This window comes from Sebastes umbrosus, chromosome 24 (assembly GCF_015220745.1).
Source record: "Sebastes umbrosus isolate fSebUmb1 chromosome 24, fSebUmb1.pri, whole genome shotgun sequence".
Lineage (NCBI taxonomy): Eukaryota > Metazoa > Chordata > Actinopteri > Perciformes > Sebastidae > Sebastes > Sebastes umbrosus.
The window spans coordinates 11,841,317-11,866,998 of NC_051292.1; the positions used below are offsets into that span (position 1 = coordinate 11,841,317).

Consider the following 25,682-nt stretch of genomic DNA (forward strand, 5'->3'; position numbering starts at 1 on the left):
CTCCTCTCCTCTTCTGTCATCCTCCATCCTTTCTTTCTCTCCTCCCTCCTTCTCTCCCTTCGACCCAATTCTCCACACACACTACAATCATCTCACCCCGTGCCTGCCTTGTATCCGCCTTGCACCGTGACGGCTGCCGCGCGTCCGTTTGTGTGTTGCGCATGCTGCTCGTGTGTGTGTGTGTGTGTGTGTGTGTTCGCCAGTACTCAATATTCTCACATTCTCCTCCTGCGACTCGCTTCCCTTTTTGTCATTCTTCCCCTCTCTTGATCATCCGTCCACCCCTCCGTTCACTCCGTTCTGTTGCTCCTCCACCTCTCCCAGCGATCACTACTTGATGCGCACTTTCGTTCGCACGCACGTCGCCTTTCGTCTTCTCTTTCGGCGACACTCCGAAATACAAAAACACTCAATGAATACACTCAATGTGTCGTTCTCAGCAGAAACCCCTTCTGTTTTTCCATCTTTTTTTCTCCGACCGTTATGTTCCCAGTCATTTCTCCTTTTCTACCCCCCCACCCCCTCCACTCTCTCCTCTCCTCACTCTTTTTTTGCTCCCCTCCTCCCGCGCTGGCTGAGTAAGTGCTGCAGCATCAGTGCATGTGTGTATGTGTGAGAGAGCAGCACAGCGAGAGAGAGAGAGAGACGAGTGTGTGTAAAGCGGAGTGTGTGAGCGCGAAGCACCGGGGATCCTGAGCCTGGAGGGGAGCCGTGTGACGAGAGAGGGGGGCTCTTCAGCCTGTGGATGTATGTGCCAGGACAGCGTTTTTCTTTTCCTTTTTTTGTTGTGTTTTTTTTTTTTTGCAGGCGTGCGTACATGTGTGTGTGTGAGAGACGGGGAGTGTGGGCATGCCAGCGTGCGTGTGTGTAACAGTGTCGTCGATCAGCGACGGGCTCTTCGCATTATGCAGCCGACGGTGCTCATCACACTTTGAGGACTGACTCATCTACACCGGGGCTGTGGAGACAGAAGAAGACGGAGGAGAGGAAGGAAAGACAGATGGATGGAGAGACAGGAGGACAGTTTTAGGCTCTTGATGCTTTGGGTCCCCCTAGACTGTCCAAAGGTCTAGTCCATTTGTGGGACGCCAGTAGCTTCACCCCCTTGTTCCCCCATCAAATTGGAATTGCAGACACATACCCAGACAGGTAGCCAAAAATTGCCAAAAAAAAAAAACCAGAAAGGAAAATAAAATCCCCCAGTCGTCGTCTTTATTTCTGCTCCACGGAGTAGGACAAGAGGTTCTCCCGTTCTCCGCGGGGTCTTTTTTTTTCCGTCGTTCTTTTTCACGGGGGGTTGCAGGATCCTATCCCGGGCGCCGACGGGGGGGGGGAGATAAGAGGCTGGCAGACGAGACGGGACAGACGCAGGCATGGCTCGCCTCAACTGGTGCCTGGCTGCCGTCATCAGCTGGGGCAAGTTCCTCTTCGCCTGCTTCTTTCCTCTGCGGGGGGCCAAGCGAGACAAGGTAAGGACTTCGCGGAAGGGGGGGGGGGGGGTAGGTGGAAGGGGTTTGCTGGGATCCAGTGGACTCAGATGACGAGTTCTGCACATGTCGTCTTTCATGTCTCACTTCGACCCCGCAGCCAGAAGACTTTTCTTTCCACCAAAAAAAAAAACACATCTGGAATTCTCATCCTGCATGAAATATACATCGAGATGGGCCTCAATCATACCACTCATCCATTCCACGCAGCCGGTTTTTGCCTAAACCACCAAATGACGTAGCTGTGAAAAGGAGCTTGGGCGACTGGTCATGGACCATTGGGGCTCTGGAAGACTGGTTTGGTGTGCCTCTCTTAAGTGCTGATTCAAGGTCAGTGTTACATCTCCAAGTGGTCTCCAGGCAGCTGCTCCAGATAAAGATGGGTGGATTTTTTGGATATGCCAGGCACTTGCAGCAACCACCTGGAACAAACGGTAGTTGCTCCTGGTACATAGGGTCACCTTGCTTTTCGGAACTGCAGGATTGTAATGCACCATTATTGGGGGGGTTTGCGTATTCCCCATGAAAGAGCTCTCGATTCCCCCCCCATTCATCTCCTTGCCATTGCACGTCACTCTGTATTTGTGCGTTTTTTTGTCTTTCATTTCCCTGCGCCATATATCCGATGGTCGCATGGCACATGCGTAAGGCCAACCGGAGTTCATTGAATGCTATCAGCTGAACGCACACTCTGTTTCTTTGTCTGTTTCCCCCCCCCCCGGAGCCAGTGTTATTAGCAAAAACCTGGAAGCACAATCTTTGCTTTTTTTGTGCTCTTCTCTAGCACATAATCAATCATGTGTAACAACTAAATGGCACTATTTCCTCTGACACATGCACTTACACGCACGGCGAGGACGCCAGGAACAGTGCCGGAGGTGATCCTCTGATGAATGGGGATGGGGTTGGGATCATTTTTGGAGGTGATTTTCCTTTTTTAAACGCCATGAGCTTCTCTAGAGCAAAGAGAGCTTTTTTTTTTTTTTTTATATAGCACTTGCCCTAAGGCAGGCAACACTGACCAAATCAGCTTAATGTACTGCACCCTCAGCAGTTTTTTAAAAATAATCGGTTTCCCTTGTGGGAATGTTATCGCAAAGTAAAGACACCTTTTTGGGACTTTCATTTTTATCCTCGTCGTCCGATCCTGAACGTAAATATCGGTCAAAAATGTTTGAAACTTGAGTGTTGCATTGCTGCAACTCTCCCTCTGAGAAGCGTCTTGGCAGCGGTGGCGTTCTAAAGGTCTGGTGGTGGTGGTGGTGGTGGTGGTGATTTTGCTTGTGGCGACGCCGTATAGCGTGCAGTGCTGCTGCAGCCGCCCATCTCTTCAAGCCCCAACACCCTCCCACCAGTACCAACACCAGCAGCAAACCCCCCCCCCGCACCCCCTTACCGCCCCCCCGCCCCATTGCCGCAGCTCCTTATCTCTACACCCGCGCTCAATCCCACCACACTCCCCTTGTCGCACTCTCTCGTATGTGTGTGTAAATGTGTGTGGAGCTTGTTAGTGCCTTCACACACACACACACACACTCATTATATATCTCCTCGACCCTATGCAATGAATCCCCAACCCATTATGTTCATTCAGTCACAGCCTGTCCTCTCAGCATTGGCAGTTTGTTTTCTTCAATATAGAACATTTTGTTTGAAATGTTCTCACTCTTAGAAACACTCTGTTATATAAAAACAAATATCAAATCCATGTGGTAAATGAAGATTTTTCGAATTGACCCCCGCCTTATCGTTATAGAGAGAGGTACTCTTGTACTTACACTGTAAAATGGGACTTGTCACCAGGGATGTAGCCTTGTGAAGGTATGGATATAAGGTACTGTACCCTTTTTCCTTATACCTTGGAAGGCTCATTCACTTACCCCCATTATAAAACTACTATTTAAGTACTATAAAGAACAAATTGTTGTCTCTATTTGACTACAGAGATTCTTCTTTTTTTAGAACTTGAACTTTTTAAAAGTATTTTCCAAAATCAAGTCTTCATTCCAGTCTTCCTTAATCTTTCTTATTTCAGGATACAGAGAAACAAAAGTTGGTTTCTATTGGGGAAACGTTGATATATTCTTGCGACGCTGGCAGATTTTTCCACTTGTTTTAAGAAAATGGGGGTTTTATGATTCAGCAGACAGACAGGTATTACCTGGTATCGTTTTTACACCAATAATTTGGCACGAATGTTTCACTTTCCCGCTCATTCTTGCAACAATGCATTTTTGGCTGGACTGCAGATGGCCAGCCCAAGCCCCGAGGAAGAGCGCCGGTCGTTGATGCCAATTTTCGTAGTGGCAAAAACAGCATCCGTGTCGGTCACGTGATGCCGTTGGGCCCAAAAATACTTTTTTCCATACATTTACAGTGCACTTGAATAGCCCTTATTTAAATCAGGGGTCTTAAAAGTTGTAAAATGCACTAATAGCTCAATCCAGAGTTATTTCCCTTCCTCCGTTCATGTGAATGAGACCCAGACCGAGGCTGGAGCGAGGGCTGGGAGGCGGGGTTAGCGAGCCGTGACGGCAGCGTGACAGCTTTGACCCCGTGACCCGAGCCATGTGACCGAGCGAACGCTACTGCGCCTGCTCTGTTGGCCAAATGGATGCGGAAGATCGCCAGAAGATCCGGGTACTTTTCCACGCGGAAGTCGAGCCATTTTTGGCTTCATGCGCCACTGAGCAACTTTCATAGGAATGAACGGGGCCCCGCCTCCAACGCTGTATCCAGTTCTCTTAATACAACCATGGGCCATCCAGCGCGACGTGTCCGGCTCCCGAAACATGGACCAAGCTGTGTAAAACTAGGCGATCTAGTTCTAAAATGAAACGAGATTCAGCAAAGGCGTAGCCTATTTTCTTGCTTAAAATGTTTTCAGAAGTCGGTTTTTGGATTGTTTAGACAAAATAACAGAAAGTTTACGAGCAGGCCGCCACGTTGTTTCCTATTCGAAACGCCGAGCTGAAAACCAGGGACCAATCACGTGCATTTCACGATAGGGTACGTCACCGCTTGAACGGCCAGTTGAGCGGAGCAGCGTGTCCCCTAGTGTCCTCGCCGGACCTGGTGGACGTATACCGCTGGATTTAACACCATAGAGATGACTACGGACTATTTGTGTTACAATTTAGCCACAAATTCACAGACTGACCGTATACACAGTACAGACATATACCGGGTTTGGACCGTGTCTTGTTCACTTAGAAAAGGTGTAAGTCAAAGAAAACCCAGTGCTATTTAATTATCAATATATGCTACATGTAATTCCGATCATCATCATAGTAAATTTCTTCCCTACGTTATGATCAACTTGGATATTTTTGCGATTGAAACATAAAATATTGCTGTTTAAGTTCTCACCGGCTGTTCATCCAATTATTGCAACAACAGTTGGCCGATCACCAGTATATTTCATAAGTAGGGCTGCCCTTCATCCACTGTAGCAAGTGTTTTAAAAGAAGACCTGCAAGCGAGCTCTGCAGTGGCTCCATTCATTGTACAAATGAGTAAACGAGGAGACTTTTTGCAGTGTGCATGACAACCATTCAGTGTGTCGCTCTCCAGCTGCAGCTCTAGAGCAGCTGGTCACGTGACCGACTGGGAGGTGAAAGTGGAGAGGTAAGGCTCTGTGTCTTCCCTCCGAGGACCGCTGTGAGGTGTTCAGTTTCCATGGCAACGCGGCTCACACAGTCCCGTTCCCCCCCCCCGCCCCACCTCCCATATGACGGGGCCGGGTTACAACGGGAGACGGGCTCGGAATATTGTCGGCATGTTTGACTGTGGTGGTTTTGTGAGAAAAGGGAAACAGAGAGGGAGGTGGAGGGCTGATGTGTAAAGGTTTTCTCCATGTGTGTTACTATGGCGACACGACTCTGGTACTATGGAAGGGTAACCCTCTTCTCGCCTGCATTTCCTCTCTTCCTCACATCCTGTCTCCTCTTCTCTCCACTTTCTCTTCCTTTTATTCTATTGAATCCTCTCTCCTTTCCTCATGTCTCATCTCCCTTCCTTCCCTCTCCTCTATTATGTTGTTTCTTTTCCTTTTATTCCATTGAATCCTCCCTCCTTTCCTCATGTCTCATCTCACTTCCTTTCCTCTCCTCTATTATGTTCTGTTTCTTTCCTTTTACTTCATTGAATCCTCTTTCCTTTCCTCGTGTCTCATCTCCTTTCCTCTCCTCTTTTATGTTGTTTCTTTCCTTTTATTCCATTGAATCCTCTCTCCTCTCATCTCCTCTTTTATGTTCTGTTCCTTTTATCTTATATTTCATTGAATCCTCTCTCCTTTCCTCATGTCTCCTCTCATCGCCTTTCCTCTCCTTTTTTACGTCGTTTCCTTCCTTTTAGGCCATTGAATCCTTTCTCTTTTCCTCATGTCTCCTCTCCTTTCCTTTCCGTTTCTTTCCTTTCCTCTCCTATTTTGTGTCGTTCCTTTTCTGTTATTCCATTGAATCGTCTCTCCTTTCCTTTTCTCTCTTCTTTTATGTTGTTTCTTTTCTTTTATTCCATTGCATCCTCTCTCCTTTCCTCATGTCTCCTCTCATCCCTCCCTTCTTTCACGTTCTGTTTCTTTCTTTTTACTTCATTGAATCCTCTCTCCTTTCCTTTTGTCTCCTCTCATCTCCCCTCCTCTCCCCTTTCATGTTGTGTTCCTTTTCTTTTATTTTGTTGAATTTCCTCATGTCCTTTCATCTCCTGCCCTCTTCTCTTTTTCTAGTTTCCTCTCTCCTCTCCTCTCCTCTCCTCACTTTCTGCTTCTATACTTTTATTTCACTGAATTTCCTCTTGTCATTTCATCTTCCCTCTTCTCATCTCCTTGTCTCTTTCCTCTCTTTTCCAGCTGTCACTTTTATTTGATTTCATCTCCTCTTTTCTCCTCTATATTCCTTTCTGTCTTACCTTCTTTTTCATCTCATTTCCGTGCCTTCTTTCCTCTCCTCTCCTCTCCTCTCCTCTCCTCTCCTCTCCTCTCCTCTCCTTCTGTATTCTGTGTTTACTTGCCTCCCCTATTCATTTAACTAATGTCCCCCAGGGCAGTAAATTCACATCAGGCAGTACTGCAGACAGCCAAAAGAGAAGAGGGTGATGGGAAACCTGTCCGCTGAATGGCTCCTTATTCTCTCTCTCTCCAGATTCTCTCTCCAGCATATGCATGAAAACCTCATTCATCGCCTCGTTGTATTTATCTCCCAACTTACCTCTCCAACGCTGAGTAATGTCGTCCGACCGTGGCGAGCGGCAGGTACCGCGCCCAGAGAGCTGCAGACTTGTGCCCTGAATGGCTCGCTGTGTTTCTGAGCCCGGCGTTCAGCGTGATGGATGCTTTGTTATTTTAGCATTAAAGCTTTAATGTGATGGATTCTCCAGCAGAGTCAATGTGGAATACTTATCTTTCTCTTCTCTTCCCTAGTACAACCAAAATACTTGAACATCTTGGTGGAGCTGGTGATCAACTCTCTCTGTGCATTTATCAGTGTATGTACACATTTATACCCCAACCTTTAAATAGGTAGAGGGCTGCTAACATCATTAGTCTGGGATTTAATGGAGAGTTTTACCCCTATGATGCTTTAAATCATCTTTTTCCAAGAGCACAATTCAGTGGGACATAAAGTGTATGTGCTTGTGGCCTGCCCGCCTGTGTGTTTTCAGTGCATGTTGCATTGGGAATAAGGGAATAAGAACCTGACCTCACTGTGCAAAAATGTTGTACTGAGAAAACACACCACTCCCAATAGCAGGCCAAAAAAATCAATGCTTTTTGCAGGTGGTAAAGTGTCACTTAAATGGCTATTCTGGCTGCATCCAGACAGAAAAGAAACAACAACATGAGATGCATGCATGAGCTGTGTATGTACATTTATAAAAAGGCTTTCTGCAGAGACTGTCTGAGGGTTGGTTGGAGGCCACTAGAGGCTGCTAGCAACCCAGTTTAGACCTGCAGGGAGAAAGAAGTGTAGTCACCAAATCCATTTAAAACCCAGTGCAGGAGTGCTATAACACAACCAGTAGCATTCCCCCCGCTGCGTCCACCCTGTGCTGACATTATGTAAATAGAGTATGCACAGAGGGTAGACACACACACACGCACACACACACACAAACACACACAGATTATGTGTCAGGTTAGCCTATGGATTGAGGTAACTGTTACAGTGGAAGTGATGGAGTGCAGCAGGGATCAATAGAGGGTGTTTTCTCAAAATGAATTGGCTCTTAGCCCTTTATGGATCTGACTGTGGAGTGATGTAATGTGCCCGCACCGCTGGTATAATGTTGATTCAGTGCTGTTCTTTATATAGATGTACACATGCACATAGTAATCCCCGTACACATGTAAAATATTTTGCATATGTACACACAGAGGAACTGGGAGGATGAAAAACACACATATAGCGATATATGCAGGGAGGTTAAAAAAGGGTTGTCATCAATTTTGTAAGATTTTCTTTAGAAAAATAATTTTCATTAATTATAATTTTTATAATGCTACAATTAAAGAGACACTTTTTCTCGTGAAGTTCAGTTTTACTCGTCACTACTCAGCCTGACATACACTTGTAGATCTTCTGTGGCTCTGTGGAGAGCTTAATAAAGTCTGAGAAAGTAGCCCTGATCAGACGATTGGACAGTTATCAGGCCATTAAATAGGCGTTATCAGTGGTTATAAGCCTCATAGATATGGGTCAGTAGGGCCCTGCTACACCCAATAGTAGGTTTCATCATTTATTCACATGGTCGATCACCGAAAGAAGGAATAAAAGAAGATGATGGCGACCCCTAGTGATCGTAGTTATTATGACAGGAGTTGAAGTTGAAGTCAGGCGCTGTAGATAGCGTCAATCTCCTTATGGGATGGAGGTCGGAGGCGATGATTGGGACAGAAAAACACCAGACTTTCACCAAGGAGACCGGGCTTCGCATCCCGTGTGCAACCAACAACGTGTAGTTGTCTTTGTGTTCACAAGCATAAAGTTTCACTTTCACTTTAGAAACGTAGTTATTTTAAGACAAACAAAAAGTTTGCCCTAAACTAACGAAGTAGTTTTGTTGCCGAAACCTATAAAAGTTGTAGTTTTGTTTCCGAAACCTATAGAAGTTGTAGTTTTGTTGCCTAAACCTAAAGAAGTTGCAGTTTTGTTGCGGAAACCTAAAGAAGTTGTAGTTTTGTTGCATAAACCTAAAGAAGTTGTAGTTTTGTTGCCAAAACCTAAAGAAGATGCAGTTTTGTTGCATAAACCTAAAGAAGTTGTAGTTTTGTTGCCTAAACCTAAAGAAGTTGTAGTTTTATTGCCTAAACTTAAAGAAGTTGCAGTTTTGTTGCCAAAACCTAAGGAAGTTGTTTTGTTTGTCTTAAAAACGTAACGTTTCAGTTTTACAACATTTTAGAACGTGTTGCTTTTAAGTTTCATTTTCACTTTTACAACGTAGTAGGCGTAGTAGGCCCCTACTGACCCACATCTATGGTGCTTATAGTGAGCGATAACAGTCAAATCAGGTGCCCCGATGATGTCATCAGGGTTATCTTGTGTTTGGAGACTACCAATTTTTTTTTTTTACACAAAGTTACAAACTGGGCCATGGAGTTTGAAAGATGTGGGCATTATGGGGAATGTAGGATCCAGTGTTGTTGGAGCTTAGCTCATACTGACTAAAAGTCAAGATATCTCTGGCAGTTTTGACCATTCTATTTTTTTAATGTGTCTCTTGTAAGTGTTCTAACTTTATGGAAGTGTCGTACTGAATTGCTGGAGTACCCCGTCAAGTGTGTCCTTAGGAAAAGAAGAAGTTGTGACAGTTTTGACGCAAAACTCAGGTCTCAGGCTTCATTTCCTGCGTTCTGGTGAATTTTTATGCACCAATTTCTGCCTTTTCTGAATCAAGTTGGTGGAAATGTCTTTAGGTCAGAGGTCAAGGGAAACCTTTGGTATTTTAGTTTCATATGATAACCCCATCTTCACTCTAGCTTTAAGATTAAGCCCGCTACAGCCTCTTAAAGACAGTAATGTCAGCGGGCGATCCCTCGGGTCTCAGAGGGTTTGATCATTATTTTTTAGGGGTGCTGAGATTTAGGTGTGCTTGAGCACCCCTAAAAAGAGTCTACAATGGTCACCGCTTTAACTGCAAGAAGAGTAATGCATGTGTTGCCATACGGTCATTATTGTGCACACATGGCCTTTATTCTCTAATCATCCCCAACCCCCCAATTTCTGCAGCAAGTACCTGTTAGTTCCTCATTGTTTGTCCGGCCACTCGGCTGCGTCACGGCAGCTGTCGAGACCTGCAGATATTTTTGAAGGGGAAGAGTGGAGATCTGGAAACAGGAAGGGGTTTTTTGCCGATGAAAAATTGAAGTGACATTAGCGCAGACATGAGCGAGCATGCTCCGCAGAGGAGAGGTGGAGAGGGGAAAAGAGAGGTGAGGTATGCAGCGCGAGGAAGCCAAAGGGGGTGGACGGGTGGTCAATGAAGTGTGTGTGTGTGTGAGAGGGGTAAAGAGAAGGGAAAGGAGGGGCTAACAAGGATCATTTGAGGAGAGGGGAGTTTTGGGAGGGAGAAAAATAAAGGCCAGGACTCACCTCCCCCCCTTTTTTTACTCCGTGGAATAAAGTTACCACACTTCAAGAGGGACAGAGAGAGAGAAGGACCAGGAGTGGAAGAGGTAGAGCAAGCAAGCAAAGAGAGAGGGAGGGAGCTCAGATGCGGGAGACTGACTAAGGCCATCAGAGAGGGGAAAAACGAGAGCAGCGTTCCTTTTCCCTCACCCTCTCTGCACCTCGCACGTCTGGCATGGATCCGTGTCGCCAAAGCCTGCGTGGAACCGCCGGGAATCTCCGGGAATACTGTGGATTTCTGCCGTGAGCAGCTTTTTTTTTTCAGGATGCCCTCTGTGTCTCTGTCTCTGCCCTCCGCTCTGGCAGGGAGGGCCAGGACCTGGGTCTGCCTCTCCTGCATGTTCTGGGTAAGAAATCACAGACGGGGGGGGGGGATGTACGCGCGTAAAGGTCATCATGGAAAAAAGATGAGGCAACAAAAAGTGCCGTATTTTGGATGCAGTCATGAGTGGCTTTTTTTCTGCTCACATTTTTATCAAATGCTCTGAAGTGACCTTCCATGTTATGTTTATGTGTGAGGTGTAAAGAGGTGAGAAGTTCATGGTCAACGGCTTGAAACACAGCAGCACCACTGTTGCTTCTGACTCTTGTATGTGTTAGAAGTTGGCGGAAATTTGTTTTTTGAAGGAAGTCTGATTCAAAATTTACAAAGTTTACTCACTCTAACCAAAAACCAAAAGATTAGATTTCTCTACTCATTCATCCTTCGGTCACTAGAGGTCAAGTTTGTCCACGGCCGGCCGAATCTACAGTAGTCCGCTCCGTGATCCTCGCAGGGCTAATCTGGTTGACATGCTCTGTGGCGACTCGCATCGGGCGCGTTCTTGCGTTCGAGTCCACGCGGCCTCGGCACTAGAGCTATTTCTGGTTTCTCCTGTATAATTTAATCTGCTGCTGCTCGCTTCTCCTGCCTAGCTGGGACTGACTGAGTGTGTCAGGAAACCGGGGGCTTTCCACGCAGCATCTTGGTTTAAAAAAAAAAAAAAAAAAAGTCAAGCACGCCAACACACCTCTGGACATGTGGACTGTGGAAGCACGTGAATATGGAGATCTCGCAGAGGAACATGAATTCAGTGATGTCTTTTTGTATTTGAGAAACCTTCTACAAGCACTCCAGATACGTATTAGAGTAAAAAAAATGTGGGCTTTTGTATGTTAACACATTGCCGCATCACACTTTATCTCCCTTTTAATGCTCCTAGCTGCAGTGCAACACCCTCTTTATCGGAGAAGTAGGTGGATTTATTGCTCTTTTTTTGTTGTATAATGTACACACAGTGTGTAATGATCGCACCCAAGTGTTAAATGAGGCATCTGCCCTACTTTTCTGTAGCTTGCAGTGAGGGGGGGGCATTTAGATGCAAGGGGGAAAGAGGCAAAAGCGCCCACGCAGTTCATATGCAAAGTGAGACATTGAGTTGTCCAGATGCGAGGCTTCCAAATCCGACATGATCACCCTTTTCGAAATCGACAGCAAAAAAAGGAAGATGAAGAGGGGGGAGTGTTGTGAGGTGTGACATCAGCAGAGAGAGAGAGGAAGAGGAGAGGGCTGAGTGACGTGCGAGAAAGCGGGCTCTAAGAAAGCTCCTCAAATACATGCTATTAATAATGTATCACCCCCACACACAGAGAGAGAATATTAGATTTGACATGCTGACAGAAACAGCCACAAATGCAGGCTAGTTCCTCCAGCGCCCGGCCAAATACTTCTGTGAGCTCATTACTGCTCTACAATATGCTAAGCAGCTCCGCTATGAATAACAACACACCGTTATTTGACACAGCAACCGGCGATATGATTTTTAACATATTCACGGGAGAGTTTCCCGCCGGTGTTTACACCGAGTGCAGTCCGTTAAGAGCCGGGATTATGTTCGCGGTGTTCTGCGGAGTCACACGTTTCACTACAGATGTTTTCTCGTGCCAACTACTCTCTCTTTAATATTCACTGTCTCTCTTTGCTGTAAAATAGCGAGGCAAGCTTTGCAGAAATTATATCATTTTGAACAGTCAAGTTATGTATGCTTTTTTTTAACATTACAGTATTTTTGAAAAGGTTACTTAGCAAGTTATTTTTGGACCAAATAAATGACACAGTTTGAATTTATAGGCGTGGTGTTGTATGTATATACTCCCGTGTTCTGCGAGGTAAAATTACTGTTTTTTTCAATGGAGTCTGGTGGCTTTGAAGAAAGCGATACAACTTCAGTTCCCCGTCGGAAAGTGTACGCTATATTTAGAATATTTATCATAGCTTTACTTCACCGTCAGACAGCCCTTTTACGACAGGGAATATGTATATATTGCTCTCTTCAAAGCCACCAGACTCCATTCACAAAAACAGTCATTTTACCTCTTAGAACACGGGAGTTGCTGGTTCTACCGCTGCATCGATCGGTTTGTTTGTTTGTGTTATTGCTTCCATGCCGGTACTCTTCTCGTCTGCTTCTCCAAACTGGGAGCATGCCGACGAGAAGTAGCATTTACAAGGCAGGGAGGGTCTAATGAAAGATGCTATTATGTTGCATTATGGGACATTAAGGATCTTAATTTGAATTGGACTAAAAGTGTGTCTATAAAATAATTGTTTTTTCTTCACATTGGTGGTTGTTTGCCTCGTGATCTTTTAGCTTCCTAGTGGTTTATGTGACACTATCGGACTGCTCTCATTATAATGATAATCAGTATACTTTCATGAATCTGCAGTGATTTTCAGGCGGCTCAAAAGCGACTGCCGTAGTCCCGTACAAGACAGGCAGCTGAAACACTGTAAGTCCAGATGTATGGTAGATCCATCATGTCTTCAGTTGTCTAACAGAGTCCCCTTATTGACTGAACAGAATCCCCCCGGAGAGCTCTGAAAATCAATCAGGCTTTGATTGGACCGTTACTGCCTGCCACGCCTCCGCGTGTGTCACCTCTGCATGTGTGTGGCCTGGCGTCGTGTGTTAGGAATGTCATTTCCCCCTGCTAATATCTGCTATAGCGCTGCCTGGTGATTAGCTTGCGCTGAGTGAGGAGATTCTTGAGTAATGAATCTGTCTCGGCGCCTCTATGTGCGGGCCGTCGCGGCAACAGCATCATCTTTATCAGTTTACTGGGAAAGGACAAGGACCACATCTTCAACTACAATTACATTTTGAACACAAGGTCATATGAATAGTTTGATTTTAACATTTTCACTTTGCATATATATTTAATTTTTTTCTTTTACGAGCTGTGATGCAAATTTCTATTGCGTGAAGTGATAGATTTAAAAACATTCGACTTTTACTTGAGTATAAATCCCAATTAAAGAGCTCATTTTGAAGCACTGGCCAATATAAAGTGTCAACTACGCTCGGGTGGCTTCGTTACCCTGACGGAAAGGCAGTATACTTCAAGTTTATTTTATGAAGTATACTTAAGAAAGTTCAAGTATATTTCCCCCCAAGTATTCTTTATGTAGTAAGTATACTAATATCAATGTACTAGTACTTGTAAGTGCACTACTTCAATACTTCTTTGGACTAAATTGGCACACTTTTTAGTTTATAAAAGTATACTTTTAAGTGTACTTTAAGTGTAAGAATAGTAAACTTTGAGAACACAACTAGTTTACATCTAAGTAGTATTTTGTACTGCAACTATACTATGAACTATACTACCAGTGAATAGGTATACTGTTAGTTTAATAGTTATATTCTTGTAACCCACTTTCAGTTTTATGTATTACATAAAGAGACTTGCTCCTTATGCTATTTAACTTGATGTTTTATGATGATACAAAAAATGAATAGATAAAAGTTGTTTTTCTCACATGCCTCCGCGGTGAACGGAGAATCCAAAAATGTAAACATTTTTTTTGCTGAATTGAAGTAAATTCATATTAAAACATTTGTTTACATACTCTCACACACTTTAATAGTCCACTCCAAACAGTAAGCACAACCACAAGCCAAGTATCCCTTTCTGTAGGCCTATAAGGCAAGAATACTTAATTATACTTTTCTTAAGTATATTTCGATCAAAAGATTAAGTACACGTATAAGCTAAGTATACTTAGACTTCTCTGTATACTTGTCGGTATGAACCAAGTATACGTAGACTTCTCTGTATACTTGTCAGTATGATCCAAGTATACTTAGACTTCTCTGTATACTTGTCCGTATGAGCCAAGTATACTTAGACTTCTCTGTATACTTGTCAGTATGATCCAAGTATACGTAGACTTCTCTGTATACTTGTCCGTATGAGCCAAGTATACTTAGACTTCTCTGTATACTTGTCCGTATGAGCCAAGTATACTTAGACTTCTCTGTATACTTGTCCGTATGAGCCAAGTATACTTAGACTTCTCTGTATACTTGTCCGTATGAGCCAAGTATACTTAGACTTCTCTGTATACTTGTCCGTATGAGCCAAGTATACTTAGACTTCTCTGTATACTTGTCAGTATGAGCCAAGTGTACTTTGACTTTTCTATATAATTAGTATAAGCTAAGTATACTTAAGCATATCTCTGATAAGTACATAAAAAGTAAACTCTTTTATTTTAAGTTTAAAATAAGTATACTAATAGCACACTTGAATAAACTTCTATTTGGTAGGGGCAGCGACTGTCATTTTTGAGGTTGTAAGAATCCAAACTATTGCGCTATTTCTTAATGTTATCCAGTCGGTTTGCATAAAAAGATAAGAGAAAAAAAATCATTTTTGTCCAGCATGTATTAATAATGGTGCTGATATTTGTGGTTTTGATGATGATGCCCACCTCCAAATGACATGAAACAGCACTCAGACCTACTTTTGGTCAACAGCCTCCGAAGGGACCTCATGTGCTGTTCAGCTGCCACACAAAGATCCCTCCAACTCTCACCGGAGCTTCCTCAATGCTCTCGTTTTCCAGCCAGCGCATGTGTCTATATACATGCATGGCATGTGGTACTGTATCTCTGAGAGTCCGACCGGTCCTCAGAGAGTGTAAGCCGTCACTCCGGCTAAACAACGCTCTGTGTATCTGTGACCAGGTGATTTATATGCGATGTGACCGGGGCGCCTCCCTCCAGGCCTCCGGGCCACCGCCAGCCGGCCCGCGACTCAGCTTCGACACACTTCCCCTGGGCGCCGTGCACTAACTCTGCCCCCACATCTCATACCCGAGTCTGGATCTCTGCCCAAGTCCGGCACATCTATCTGTAGACGATTCAAAACATCAAAAAAATGTGAAGTTATAGATTGGATGTTGAAGCTACATCTGGTCTGTTTCTTTTTTCCCTGAGAAGGACTCAAAGAGAGGAGAGAGCTCATTAGCAAACGTGCCATTCTAAGTTCATTAGCAGCTGGCTAATGATCATAAGCAGCCTCGACTTCATGATCACAGCTCATTGATCTTTGTGTCTCTCCGTCTGCACCTGGTATTGATCATATCGCACACTCGCGCAAACAGTACACACAAATGTACGTGGGTTTATTTGATGCATCCATATAACATCACACCCACACATACTGTAAGCAGGGAGGTAGCCATAGATACACAGGATCTACTACAATCTGGCAACCGGCCCACATGTCTGTCCACTGGGATCGGCCGTGTTCAACGCCATAAATAAAACATCCCGAGCTCATATCTATGTTCTTGTACACGGATCCATAATCTAATGAAGTATAGATGTAGACAGGGGAAGAAATGTGTTGCATCGGTGCCTTCAAATTGTAAAAATTCTGATTGATGTGATAATATTTTTTTTTTTATTTGTCCTTGTTTGTGATGCTAAAGGGGATTCCCTGGCGTCAACCAAAAAAACTGACAGTATTCTTATACTTTTTACTATTTTAAAGAAAGCTTTTACAAACTGTGCCTGTATGGATCATGCAGAAACAGACTGCTCGACATGCTTTATGCTGCCAATCACTGATGTACCCATTATCACAGTGAAGAAGGCCCCACGGGGGTCATAACCAGAATAATGACTATCTCCGCTGTTTTCCCATCTACTGTATAAATGCTCATAAATGCACGGCTGTACATTTTGAATTTAAGGGTCCTTGACGTGAAGGATTTTAGAACCCCCCTGATTTTTGTGCTGAGCAAAGCTGGTGAAAGAAACGAGGTTTGGCAGTGTGGTTTCGTCTGAACCGTCTTGCGGACTGATCTTAGCCGCCCCGGCTAATTCGAGCCGTTTGATATGCCGTCTGTGTGTTGAGATCACAGATTCAGAGAGAGCTCAGGAGCGGAGGCTGCCAATGGGAGCAGAGTTTACAGCGAGGTGACGCAGAGTCTAAAGTTCCATGAAAATGTGAAAGAAGTCTGGTGAATTCTGTCGTTAAAGGGGCACTCCGACGATTTAACCAACCCATAAATATCCGTTTACATTTCACTCGGATTAGTGCTCAGGTTGTGATAAAAGTTGTGTTATGGTCTGAGAAAATAACATTGATGATGTCAGTGTGATAAACTGGGGATGTGGAGTTTGAAAAGATGTGATTGTTTACCACGCAAGGAGGGAGGGTCTAATGAAACAGCCTATTCTCATACAACAATTCATATGATATCTTACAAAATGTAAATTTACGCTCGTTACATGCCTACAGTCTTTTCAAAATAAACTTCCATCTTCAACAACTTAGTTAGGTTTAGGCAACAATATGACTTAGTTAGGTTTAGGCCACAAAACTACTTAGGTTTAGGAAATTATCAAACGTTTAGATTTAGCTAACAAATCTACTTAGTTAGGTTTAGGCAACAAAACTACTTAGTTAGGTTTAGGCCACAAAACTACTTAGGTTTAGGAAATGATCAAACGTTTAAATTTAGCTAACAAATCTACTTAGTTAGGTTTAGGCAACAAAACTACTTAGTTAGGTTTAGGCAACAAAACTACTTAGTTAGGTTTAGGCCACAAAACTACTTAGGTTTAGGAAATGATCAAACGTTTAGATTTAGCTAACAAATCTACCTAGTTAGGTTTAGGCAACGGAACTACTTAGTAAGGTTTAGGCAAGAAAACTACTTAGTTAGGTTTAGGCAACAAAACTACTTACTTAGGTTTAGGCAACAAAACTACTTACTTAGGTTTCGCCAACAAAACTACTTAGGTTTCGCCAACAAAACTACTTACTTAGGTTTAGGTAACAAAACTACTAAGTTAGGTTTAGCTAACAAAACTACTGAGTTAGGTTTAGGTAACAAAACTAATTAGTTAGGTTTAGGTAACAAAATTACTTAGTTAGGTATAGGTAACAAAAGTACTTAGTTAAGTTTAGGCAACAAAAGTACTTAGTTAAGTTTAGCTAAAAAACAATTTAGTTAGGTTTAGTTAACAAAACTGCTTAGTTAAGTTTAGGTAACAAAACAACTTAGTTAGGTTTAGGAAATGATCGACTTGGTTAGATGCAGGTAACAAAACTACTTAGTGAATGAATGAAAATATGTTATTGAGTTGCATTATGGGAAATGTAGGATCCAGTTCGACTCATTCTATGGACTAAAATTCAGCATAGCTCAGCCTCTGCTGCTTCGATTTTAATGATGCTTTTTAAAATCTGCCTCTTGATAGCTTCGCAACTTTATGGAAGTGTAATACTAAATCGCTGGAGTACTCATTTTCTTTAGGATGAGGAATGTAGGCTCCTATTTTTCAGTGTCCAGCAGCTACCTGTCTCTTCTTTTTTGTGTGTCCCGTAGTATTCTGTTCGTATTATCGTACAACTTTCTTCATCCTTAATGTAGTTGGAAGTCCACCATAGTTTTTTACACGTTTATGAAAACTGCTTTCTGGAATAGGGAACATGCTGACAAACACGATCCAAATATTATATATATCGTCCTGGTTCTCATTTTGCCTTCTTGTTGTGTTTTTCATTCTCGTTTGCTCTCGCTCTCTGCCTCACAAAGGCGCCCATTGTGCCCGACAGAATTTCAATTTGGGGGAAATTGAAAGCAGGTGTGGCTCTCTGCTTTTTCATCTCGGGAGGGGGGGGCAGGACTTCTCCCCCCACCGCCACCCCCCCACCCTCCCTGGCCTGGTAGTTTCTGTGGGGGCCTGTTCCTCATGCTTGACTTCATTGAGTCATGTCATCCAACATCCAACGTTTTGGCGCTCTTTGTCTTTTCGTTTGTCTGGGTGACTCATTCGCTCCCTCTGATCACCTCGTCCATCAGCCAGGGAGTCAACAATTCACCTCAGTCACTCACTTTCTGTCTCACATCCTATATATCTTACAGCCTTTAGAGGAAAGAGGGAATATTTACTGCAGCCTCTATAGGACTGCTGTCACTTTCATCTCGAACAAGTCTTTTTCAGGATGAATAAAGAGCTCCAATCTAAACTTGATCAACATGAATTTTCATGTGTTTTTAAAACAGGACCACATTTTTTTGTGCCCCAGATGAAGAACTTCTGCTACATGAAAAACAGCTAAACTATCTTCAACTTCTGGTTTCAGTCTCTAAAGGGCTGTATTTATTACGTTATTGTTCCTTGTAGACAGTTATTGCACATCAGGGGGACACTCTGATTATTGGACTACAGCGTTTGTGTCAAATTACATCATTACGCAAAATGATATCTTTATTCTAACATGCCCCCTCTTTGTGTTTTTAAACCATTCCTCCAATTCATGCAGAAAGACTTACTGAGCTATAAATAGAACCACATGTGCAGTTTTACATCAGAGGACGCGTGTTTGCCATACATGTGGGAATGAAGCTGGACGTTGGGAAGTTAGTGTTGATGCGCGTGTGTGAGAGAGAGTGTGAAAGTAGTTTTGAGTGCCCAGCTGAGCAGCTCAAAATGCACCAAACAGGAAGTCCAGACTACAAACATTTACCATTTGGAGGACTTCTGGAGTTTATGGGTCTGATACATATTAGAGAGGGAACAACATATGCATGTGTGTGGTGATCAGAGCACATATGTGTCCATAGAAAAGTTGTGTTGCCGTGGTAATATCCAATAAGGACACATCCTTGTGTTTAAAGCCTCTGAACACCCGCACAGGTGTTTTCAGTTAATCTGTCTGATTAAGACCTGATGGGACTTTATTAGGTCACAGATCTTCATCTACCAATAAGAATGATACCGGTGTAATTTGTCCCGCCCTAACAGGTGCGACAAAGCAGCAACAGTAGTCTCAGGAAGATGTCAATCAGACTTGAGAAGAGGTCTAATCAGCCAGATTAATTGAGAACACCTGTGTGGGTGTGCAGTGGCTTTAATTGATATTTTTTTCGGCCACTTGGGGGCAGCTTAAACAAGCTGTGAACACATGTAGCATCAACATATCATCATCATCACCGAGTCGTGTTTATGTCCACTTGAATGATGATAGTCAGCTAAAAATACGACCTAAAAATTGCTTCACCAAATTTTCCCAATGTCCCATAAACGTTGTCCATCCCAATCTGTCTTCTATGTTCGCAGATGATTTATTGGTTTATACATTTGACTGCGTAAACAAATGTTTGGAGGTCATGTATGTCGTTAGGCGTACATTGCATGATTGAATACATTTTGTGATTGGTTATATGTGCCAGGACTAATTTGTGTCCAATGCGTCGTCCCCGTGCAGAAGGAAAGAGCAGTACCTTTGAGAGAGTCGTCCCCCCTCCTTCCTGCTCCCACTCCTTGGCTCTAAGTGAGGTCGCGGTCGAGGTAGCGTAGTGATGCTTTTCATTAGCTAAGTGCAACTGGGGGAGAGGAGCACAGGGCCTTGATTTACTGGGCCTGCTGTCTATAAGCCAGGACACACACACACATACAGAAACACCTACTCTCCTCTTCCTCCGCCCTTTTGCTCTTAGACCGCTCGCTCTATGCCTTTTTCCTCTCCATCTCCGTCCATTTCCCTTCCTCTCTCTTTTTTCGTTTTCTTTCCATCTCTCTGCATAACTCTCCTGGGAGTCTCTTCCTAACACGACAACAGAGGACGGGGCTTGTGATTTCTCAGTTTTTCTGTGTTGGCTTGTCTTTTGGATGATGGATCCACCTCAAAAGTGACTCCAAGTGACTCCATGATTGTGAATTGTCTGATTTTGGCAGCTGGAATGGTTAGGTTTGGGCAACAAAAGTACTTAGTTAGGTTTGAGCAACAAAACTACTTAGTTAGGTTATAGGTAACAAAACGACTAAGTTAGGTTTAGGTAACAAAACTACTTTGTTAAGTTTAGGCAACAAAACTACTTAGTTAGGTTTAGGCAACAAAACTACTTTGTTAAGTTTAGTCAACAAAACTACTTAGTTAGGTTTAGGCAACAAAACTACTTAGTTAGGTTTAGGTAACAAAACTACTTAGTTAAGTTTAGGCAACAAAATGACTAAGTTAGGTTTAGGTAACAAAACTATTTTGTTAAGTTTAGGCAACAAAACTACTTAGTTAGGTTTAGGTAACAAAACTACTTTGTTAAGTTTAGGCAACAAAACTACTTAGTTAGGTTTAGGCAACAAAACTACTTAGTTAGGTTTAAGCAACAAAAGTACTTAGTTAGGTTTAGGTAACAAAACTACTTAGTTAAGTTTAGGTAACAAAACTACTTAGTTAGGTTTAGGAAATGATCGACTTGGTTAGATGCAGGTAACAAAACTACTTAGTGAATGAATGAAAAGATGTTATTGCGTTGCATTATGGGAAATGTAGGATCCAGTTCGACTCATTCTACGGACTAAAATTCAGGATAGCTCAGCCTCTGCTGCTTCGATTTTGATGATGCTTTTTAAAATCTGCCTCTTGATAGCCGCCCAATGGAAGTGCGATACTAAATTTAGGAGTACTCATTTTCTTTAGGATGAGGCCTGTAGGATGATGTTGTGATGTTATTTTTGAAAAAAGTCATCTTGGATGAACATTTACGAAAATTTGAACATGACAGTTGTTTGGTTTTTCTTTATCGTCCTGGTTTTCCTGGTTTTGGCGACACCCTTGGTGAAAATAGGCCATTACTTTGGTGTTTGAACGCCATATTGTATTGATATAGATCCTCAATATGCTCATATTTATTCAAAAACAATCTCACATCGGCAGATTTTTTCCGAAAAAGTAGAGCATACAGAAGAAGCTATTTAGTAAGTAATTTCTGTAAGTTAGTTGTCAACATTACTAACATTTGTGGCAAAGAAGCTACAGATGACTTTTTCTTGTTTTTCTTCGCAAAATGTGTCTTGATATGAACATCAGGAGGCAAGTTGTTTCGTACCGGATAATAAAATCTGTCACGGATGGTTAAGAAACTGATGGCATTCATTAGTGAACTGGCTTTCTGATTACATGCCTAATTGTGAGCTTTACTAACATCTTTACTCCCGCTCTTAAAAAAAATGAGACTCAGTGTGTGTGAGCCTGTGAAACTCTGAGGGTCATTTCCACTGTTTTTCTCTTTGTTGATTACTCGCCATTTAAGCTGCTGAGGCCCTTTTCCCTCTTTTCTCTGAAAAAAAAACAGTTGAATCCCAGATGCTACATGGCAGCCATCCAAGAGCCATTTGCTCTCCTGTTGTGGCGATACTCACCGTGGGCCTGTATGCCAGGCTGTGCATGCTTACATGTTTCTGTGTGCAAACTTGTGGTTGTATGTTTTTTTTGTCCTACCTCATCCATCATTGTTTGACAGGACACGTTGACCCCAGTTGCCGTGGCAGCCAGGTAACCATGGCTCCTGCCTGTGGCACAGCTGGCTGTGTCTGATTGGTTTAGCTGGCGGCTTTCTGCCAGGTCATCTTTAACATCAGGGCTGTAGAGTGGCACCAAGGTGCTTCAACCGCTATTTATAAACCCAGGCAGGCCCACACTGCAAAAGATGTCTGCCTTAACTAGTTATCTAGTCTCATGTTAAGTCTGAAAATCGTTTTTCTTTTCAGTTAAAAAATTATCCCAATTTTCATTCAATCATTTTATTTTGCCACTTTTACCTGTGTAATTTTTCAGAATTGATCTTTTTTTTTTTCTTTAGACATAAGTGAACATTTTGTAAATATAAATAGTTGAAGATCAAATAAAATATTAAAAAAATATATTTGTTCTTGGAAACAAATAATGGTTTCTTTATCCCACCCTTTGGACATAATTTTACTTTTCTACATTTACCTGTGTAACTTTCCAGACAGTTTTATATGATTTTTTTTTCTCCAGACAACAGTGAATATTTTGAAATAAAAATAATTGAAGATTAAATAAAATATTTAAAAAAAATATTTGTTCTTGGAAACAAATAATGATTTCTTTATCCCAACTTTTGGACATTACGTTTCCACATATACCTGTGTAATTTCGAGAGAGTTTTATATGATTTGTTTCTTCAGACATCAGGGATTATTTTTAAATATAATATATAAATAATATTTGTTCTTGGAAACAAATAAGTATTTCTTTGTCTACTGACAGAAGTTTCTACTTGTCTAAAGAAAAGAAAAAAGAAAAAAACTAATAATGGGAAACTGCCAATATCTCATATTTGGGCTTAGTCTTAAACATTTTTAACACTTTCAATGATAGGAATGAATCATATGCACTGTATATGTGATATTTCTTAGTATTTCCCATGTTATACTCCCCATTTGTTTTCCTTCTGCACTCTCTCGTATTTGTCTATCTCAGCAGTTTTCCAATAATCACGATGGATATCAGCCAGCTCAGATTACATCCTTTCACTTTAATGAACCTGTGTGTGGAAGAAATGTCTGCGGTCTGTCTGTGCTCAAATACATCCACCGACTCGTGAAAAAAAAAAAAGTCTTGAATGAGATGGATGGCAGGCTGGTTGTTAATTATCAGCGTATAGCGTATTGTTTGTTCGACGCTACCTGTTGTAACATTCTGTGTCTGTGCTCTGTGCAGCCAAGGTCAGCTGTGATTCCTCCGCGGAGCTTATAGCGAGCAGTGTGTCACAGTGTGACAAAAGCCATTAAGATTTAGGGAGATAGGGGAGCGACAAAACGCTGAGAAATACACTTTTGTAAAAAGCTTTGAGCCAAATTGACTGCGGCACGGAGAGAGAAAAAAAAAAAGAGCAGGGAGCTTCAGAAAGAGCAGAAAATGAGCTCAAAGACAATGAAGCAAAGGATTACACAACTTAGTCTTGCTTTCATCTGGGAGCCCCATCACACCTGGAGTCCTTTGTTGTCGGAGTAGTTCTGGTTGTAGCAGTAGTGGTGAGTAGGATTAGTTGTGGTAGTAGAGAAGGGAGTTATCGGTCTAGCAGGCTCACATCATGCAGCTCGGTATGACCAGCAGGCTCAGGTTTAAAGCTAGATTGGATATACTGGTATCATATGAAACTAAAAAAACCTAAGGAATCCATTGGTACCAACAATTTTATACTAGCTTGTCGCAAAGGAGGTTAAATAACGCTCGAAACTTACACTAAAGTTTTGCAAGGAAAAACTGGCGTAGCCATTTTCAAAGGGGTCCCTTGACCTCTGACCTCAAGATAAGTGAATGTAAATGGGTTCTATGGGTACCCACGAGTCTCCCCTTTACAGACATGCCCACTTTATGATAATCACATACAGTTTAGGGGCAAGTCATAGTCAAGTCAGCACACTGACACACTGACAGCTGTTGTTGCCTGTTGGGCTGCAGTTTGCCATGTTATGATTTGAGCATATTGTTTTATGCTAAATGCAGTACCTGTGAGGGTTTCTGGACAATATCTGTCATTGTTTTGTGTTGTTAATTGACTTCCAATACTAAATATACACATACATTTGCAAAAAGCAAGCATATTTGCCCACTCCCATGTTGATAAGAGTATTAAATACTTGACAAATAGGTACATTTTGAACAAACAAAGAAATGCGATTAATCATGATTAAATATTTGAATCGATTGACAGCCCTAACCAAAACACAATGTTTTTCCCTAAACTTAACTAAGTGGTTTTGTTGCCTAAACCTAAAGAAGTTGAAGCTTTGTTGCCTAAACATAAAGAAGTTGAAGCTTTGTTGCCTAAACCTGAAGAAGTTGTAGTTTTGTTGCCTAAACCTGAAGAAGTTGAAGCTTTGTTGCCTAAACCTAAAGAAGTTGTAGTTTTGTTGCCTAAACCTAAAGAAGTTGAAGCTTTGTTGCCTAAACCTGAAGAAGTTGTAGTTTTGTTGCCTAAACCTAAAGAAGTTGAAGCTTTGTTGCCTAAACCTGAAGAAGTTGTAGTTTTGTTGCCTAAACCTGAAGAAGTTGAAGCTTTGTTGCCTAAACCTGAAGAAATTGTAGTTTTGTTGCCTAAACCTGAAAAAGTTGAAGCTTTGTTGCCTAACACTAAAGAAGTTGTAGTTTTATTGCCTAAACCTGAAGAAGTTGTTGTGTTTGTGTTAAAAAAAATTAATTCAGTTTTACGTGTTAAAACGTTTTACTTTTAAGTTTCACTTCCACTTTTACAACGTAGCAGGCGTTGCATCCATGATGCTGATAGCGACTGATTACACGCATTTAATGGCCTGATAACTGTCGAATTGGGTGCACCGTATGTCGACCAAGCTGATTGGTTGATCCAACAGAATATTGACGTAGGTGGAAGAAAATTGGCTCGTTGACATTGGGTTTTTTTTCACTTCAGCTCGTGAAAGATCCTAATGAGATTATTTTATTTGGAAAACGACGCGGCATTTACAAGAATTCCTCCGTTTTTAGCCGGGGATCATCATGGGATCGGTTACATTGGTGTTAATCATTCTCGAAGGGACTCATTCATTCATCCTTTCAAGGTGATAGTTGGAACAAGGTGTCTTTAAAACACCGTTTGCACTAAAGAGGTTTACAGTCCAGCGGAGCCCAACCCCAGACCGGCCCAGCTGCACAAATACACAAAGGAAATGACATCATCGTGGTTATGACTCACCGAGGGGGTTGTTCAGACGGAGGGATGGTGGGAAAAGAGAGCATAGGGAGATCCAGGAGGGGGTTGGAAGGTGAGCAAAAAGAAAGGAGAACAGATCTTGAAATAGCTGCTTGTCCTTGTTGTTGTTGTTTTTTAATGAATTTGACCTTCAGATTAGGAAAATAGTCTTGGATAGGATAAAACCTGATTAATGCATCACTTAGACCTGAAATTGTTTCATTAATGACTAAAAATATGACCGAAAAATATCCGTTTTTTTGTAATTTGTAGACGCTCTCAAGCATTCAGTGTCAGGTTGAGCTGCTTTAGAGTCAAAGCACCTTCAAAGGGAATTCTAGTGACCCAGTTACAGTATTCTTGGCTGCATTTTGGATGGTCCTGGTTCAACTAATCAAATCAACTCGGAGTAATGTGCAGCTGTTTGGAAGGAAAATCACATTTGAACACAGCGACGCTTTGAAAGTGTCACTACATGTCAGGAATAAATAAAAGAGATCAGTCATGGAGTTCATTTTCTCAAAGGTCTTCGGGGGGTTCCTCGTTGTTGTTATCCCGCCAACGAGCATGCACACGTACATCAGCCCCACCTTCGTCATCATCATCTGTATTCCTTTGCTTTAAAGGGGGGGGGGAAACAAAAAAAAACATGTGCACTATTTATTCCTCACTGCTCTGCTCAGGTTTTGGTGCAGTTTCTAGAGCTGCTGTGTCCTCAGGCTGCTCTGAGAAATGTTCCAGCACCCCAAACACACACACACATGCATA

General features: G+C 42.4%; 1 protein-coding gene across 12 annotated transcripts in view; it reads left to right on the forward strand.

Annotated features, from left to right (window-relative positions):
- The first annotated feature begins 605 nt into the window (after window positions 1-605).
- tns1a (tensin 1a) overlaps window positions 606-25,682 on the forward strand; it is a 95,324-nt gene continuing 70,247 nt past the window's right edge. For 9 of the 12 annotated variants that reach the window (XM_037762180.1, XM_037762185.1, XM_037762187.1 and 6 more), the window contains exon 1: window positions 606-1,469. In XM_037762180.1, coding sequence (XP_037618108.1) covers window positions 1,374-1,469 — 96 coding nt within the window. In that variant the 5' untranslated portion in view covers window positions 606-1,373. The remainder of the gene's footprint in view (window positions 1,470-25,682) is intronic. The other 3 variants (XM_037762184.1, XM_037762189.1, XM_037762182.1) reach the window with 1 other exon arrangement.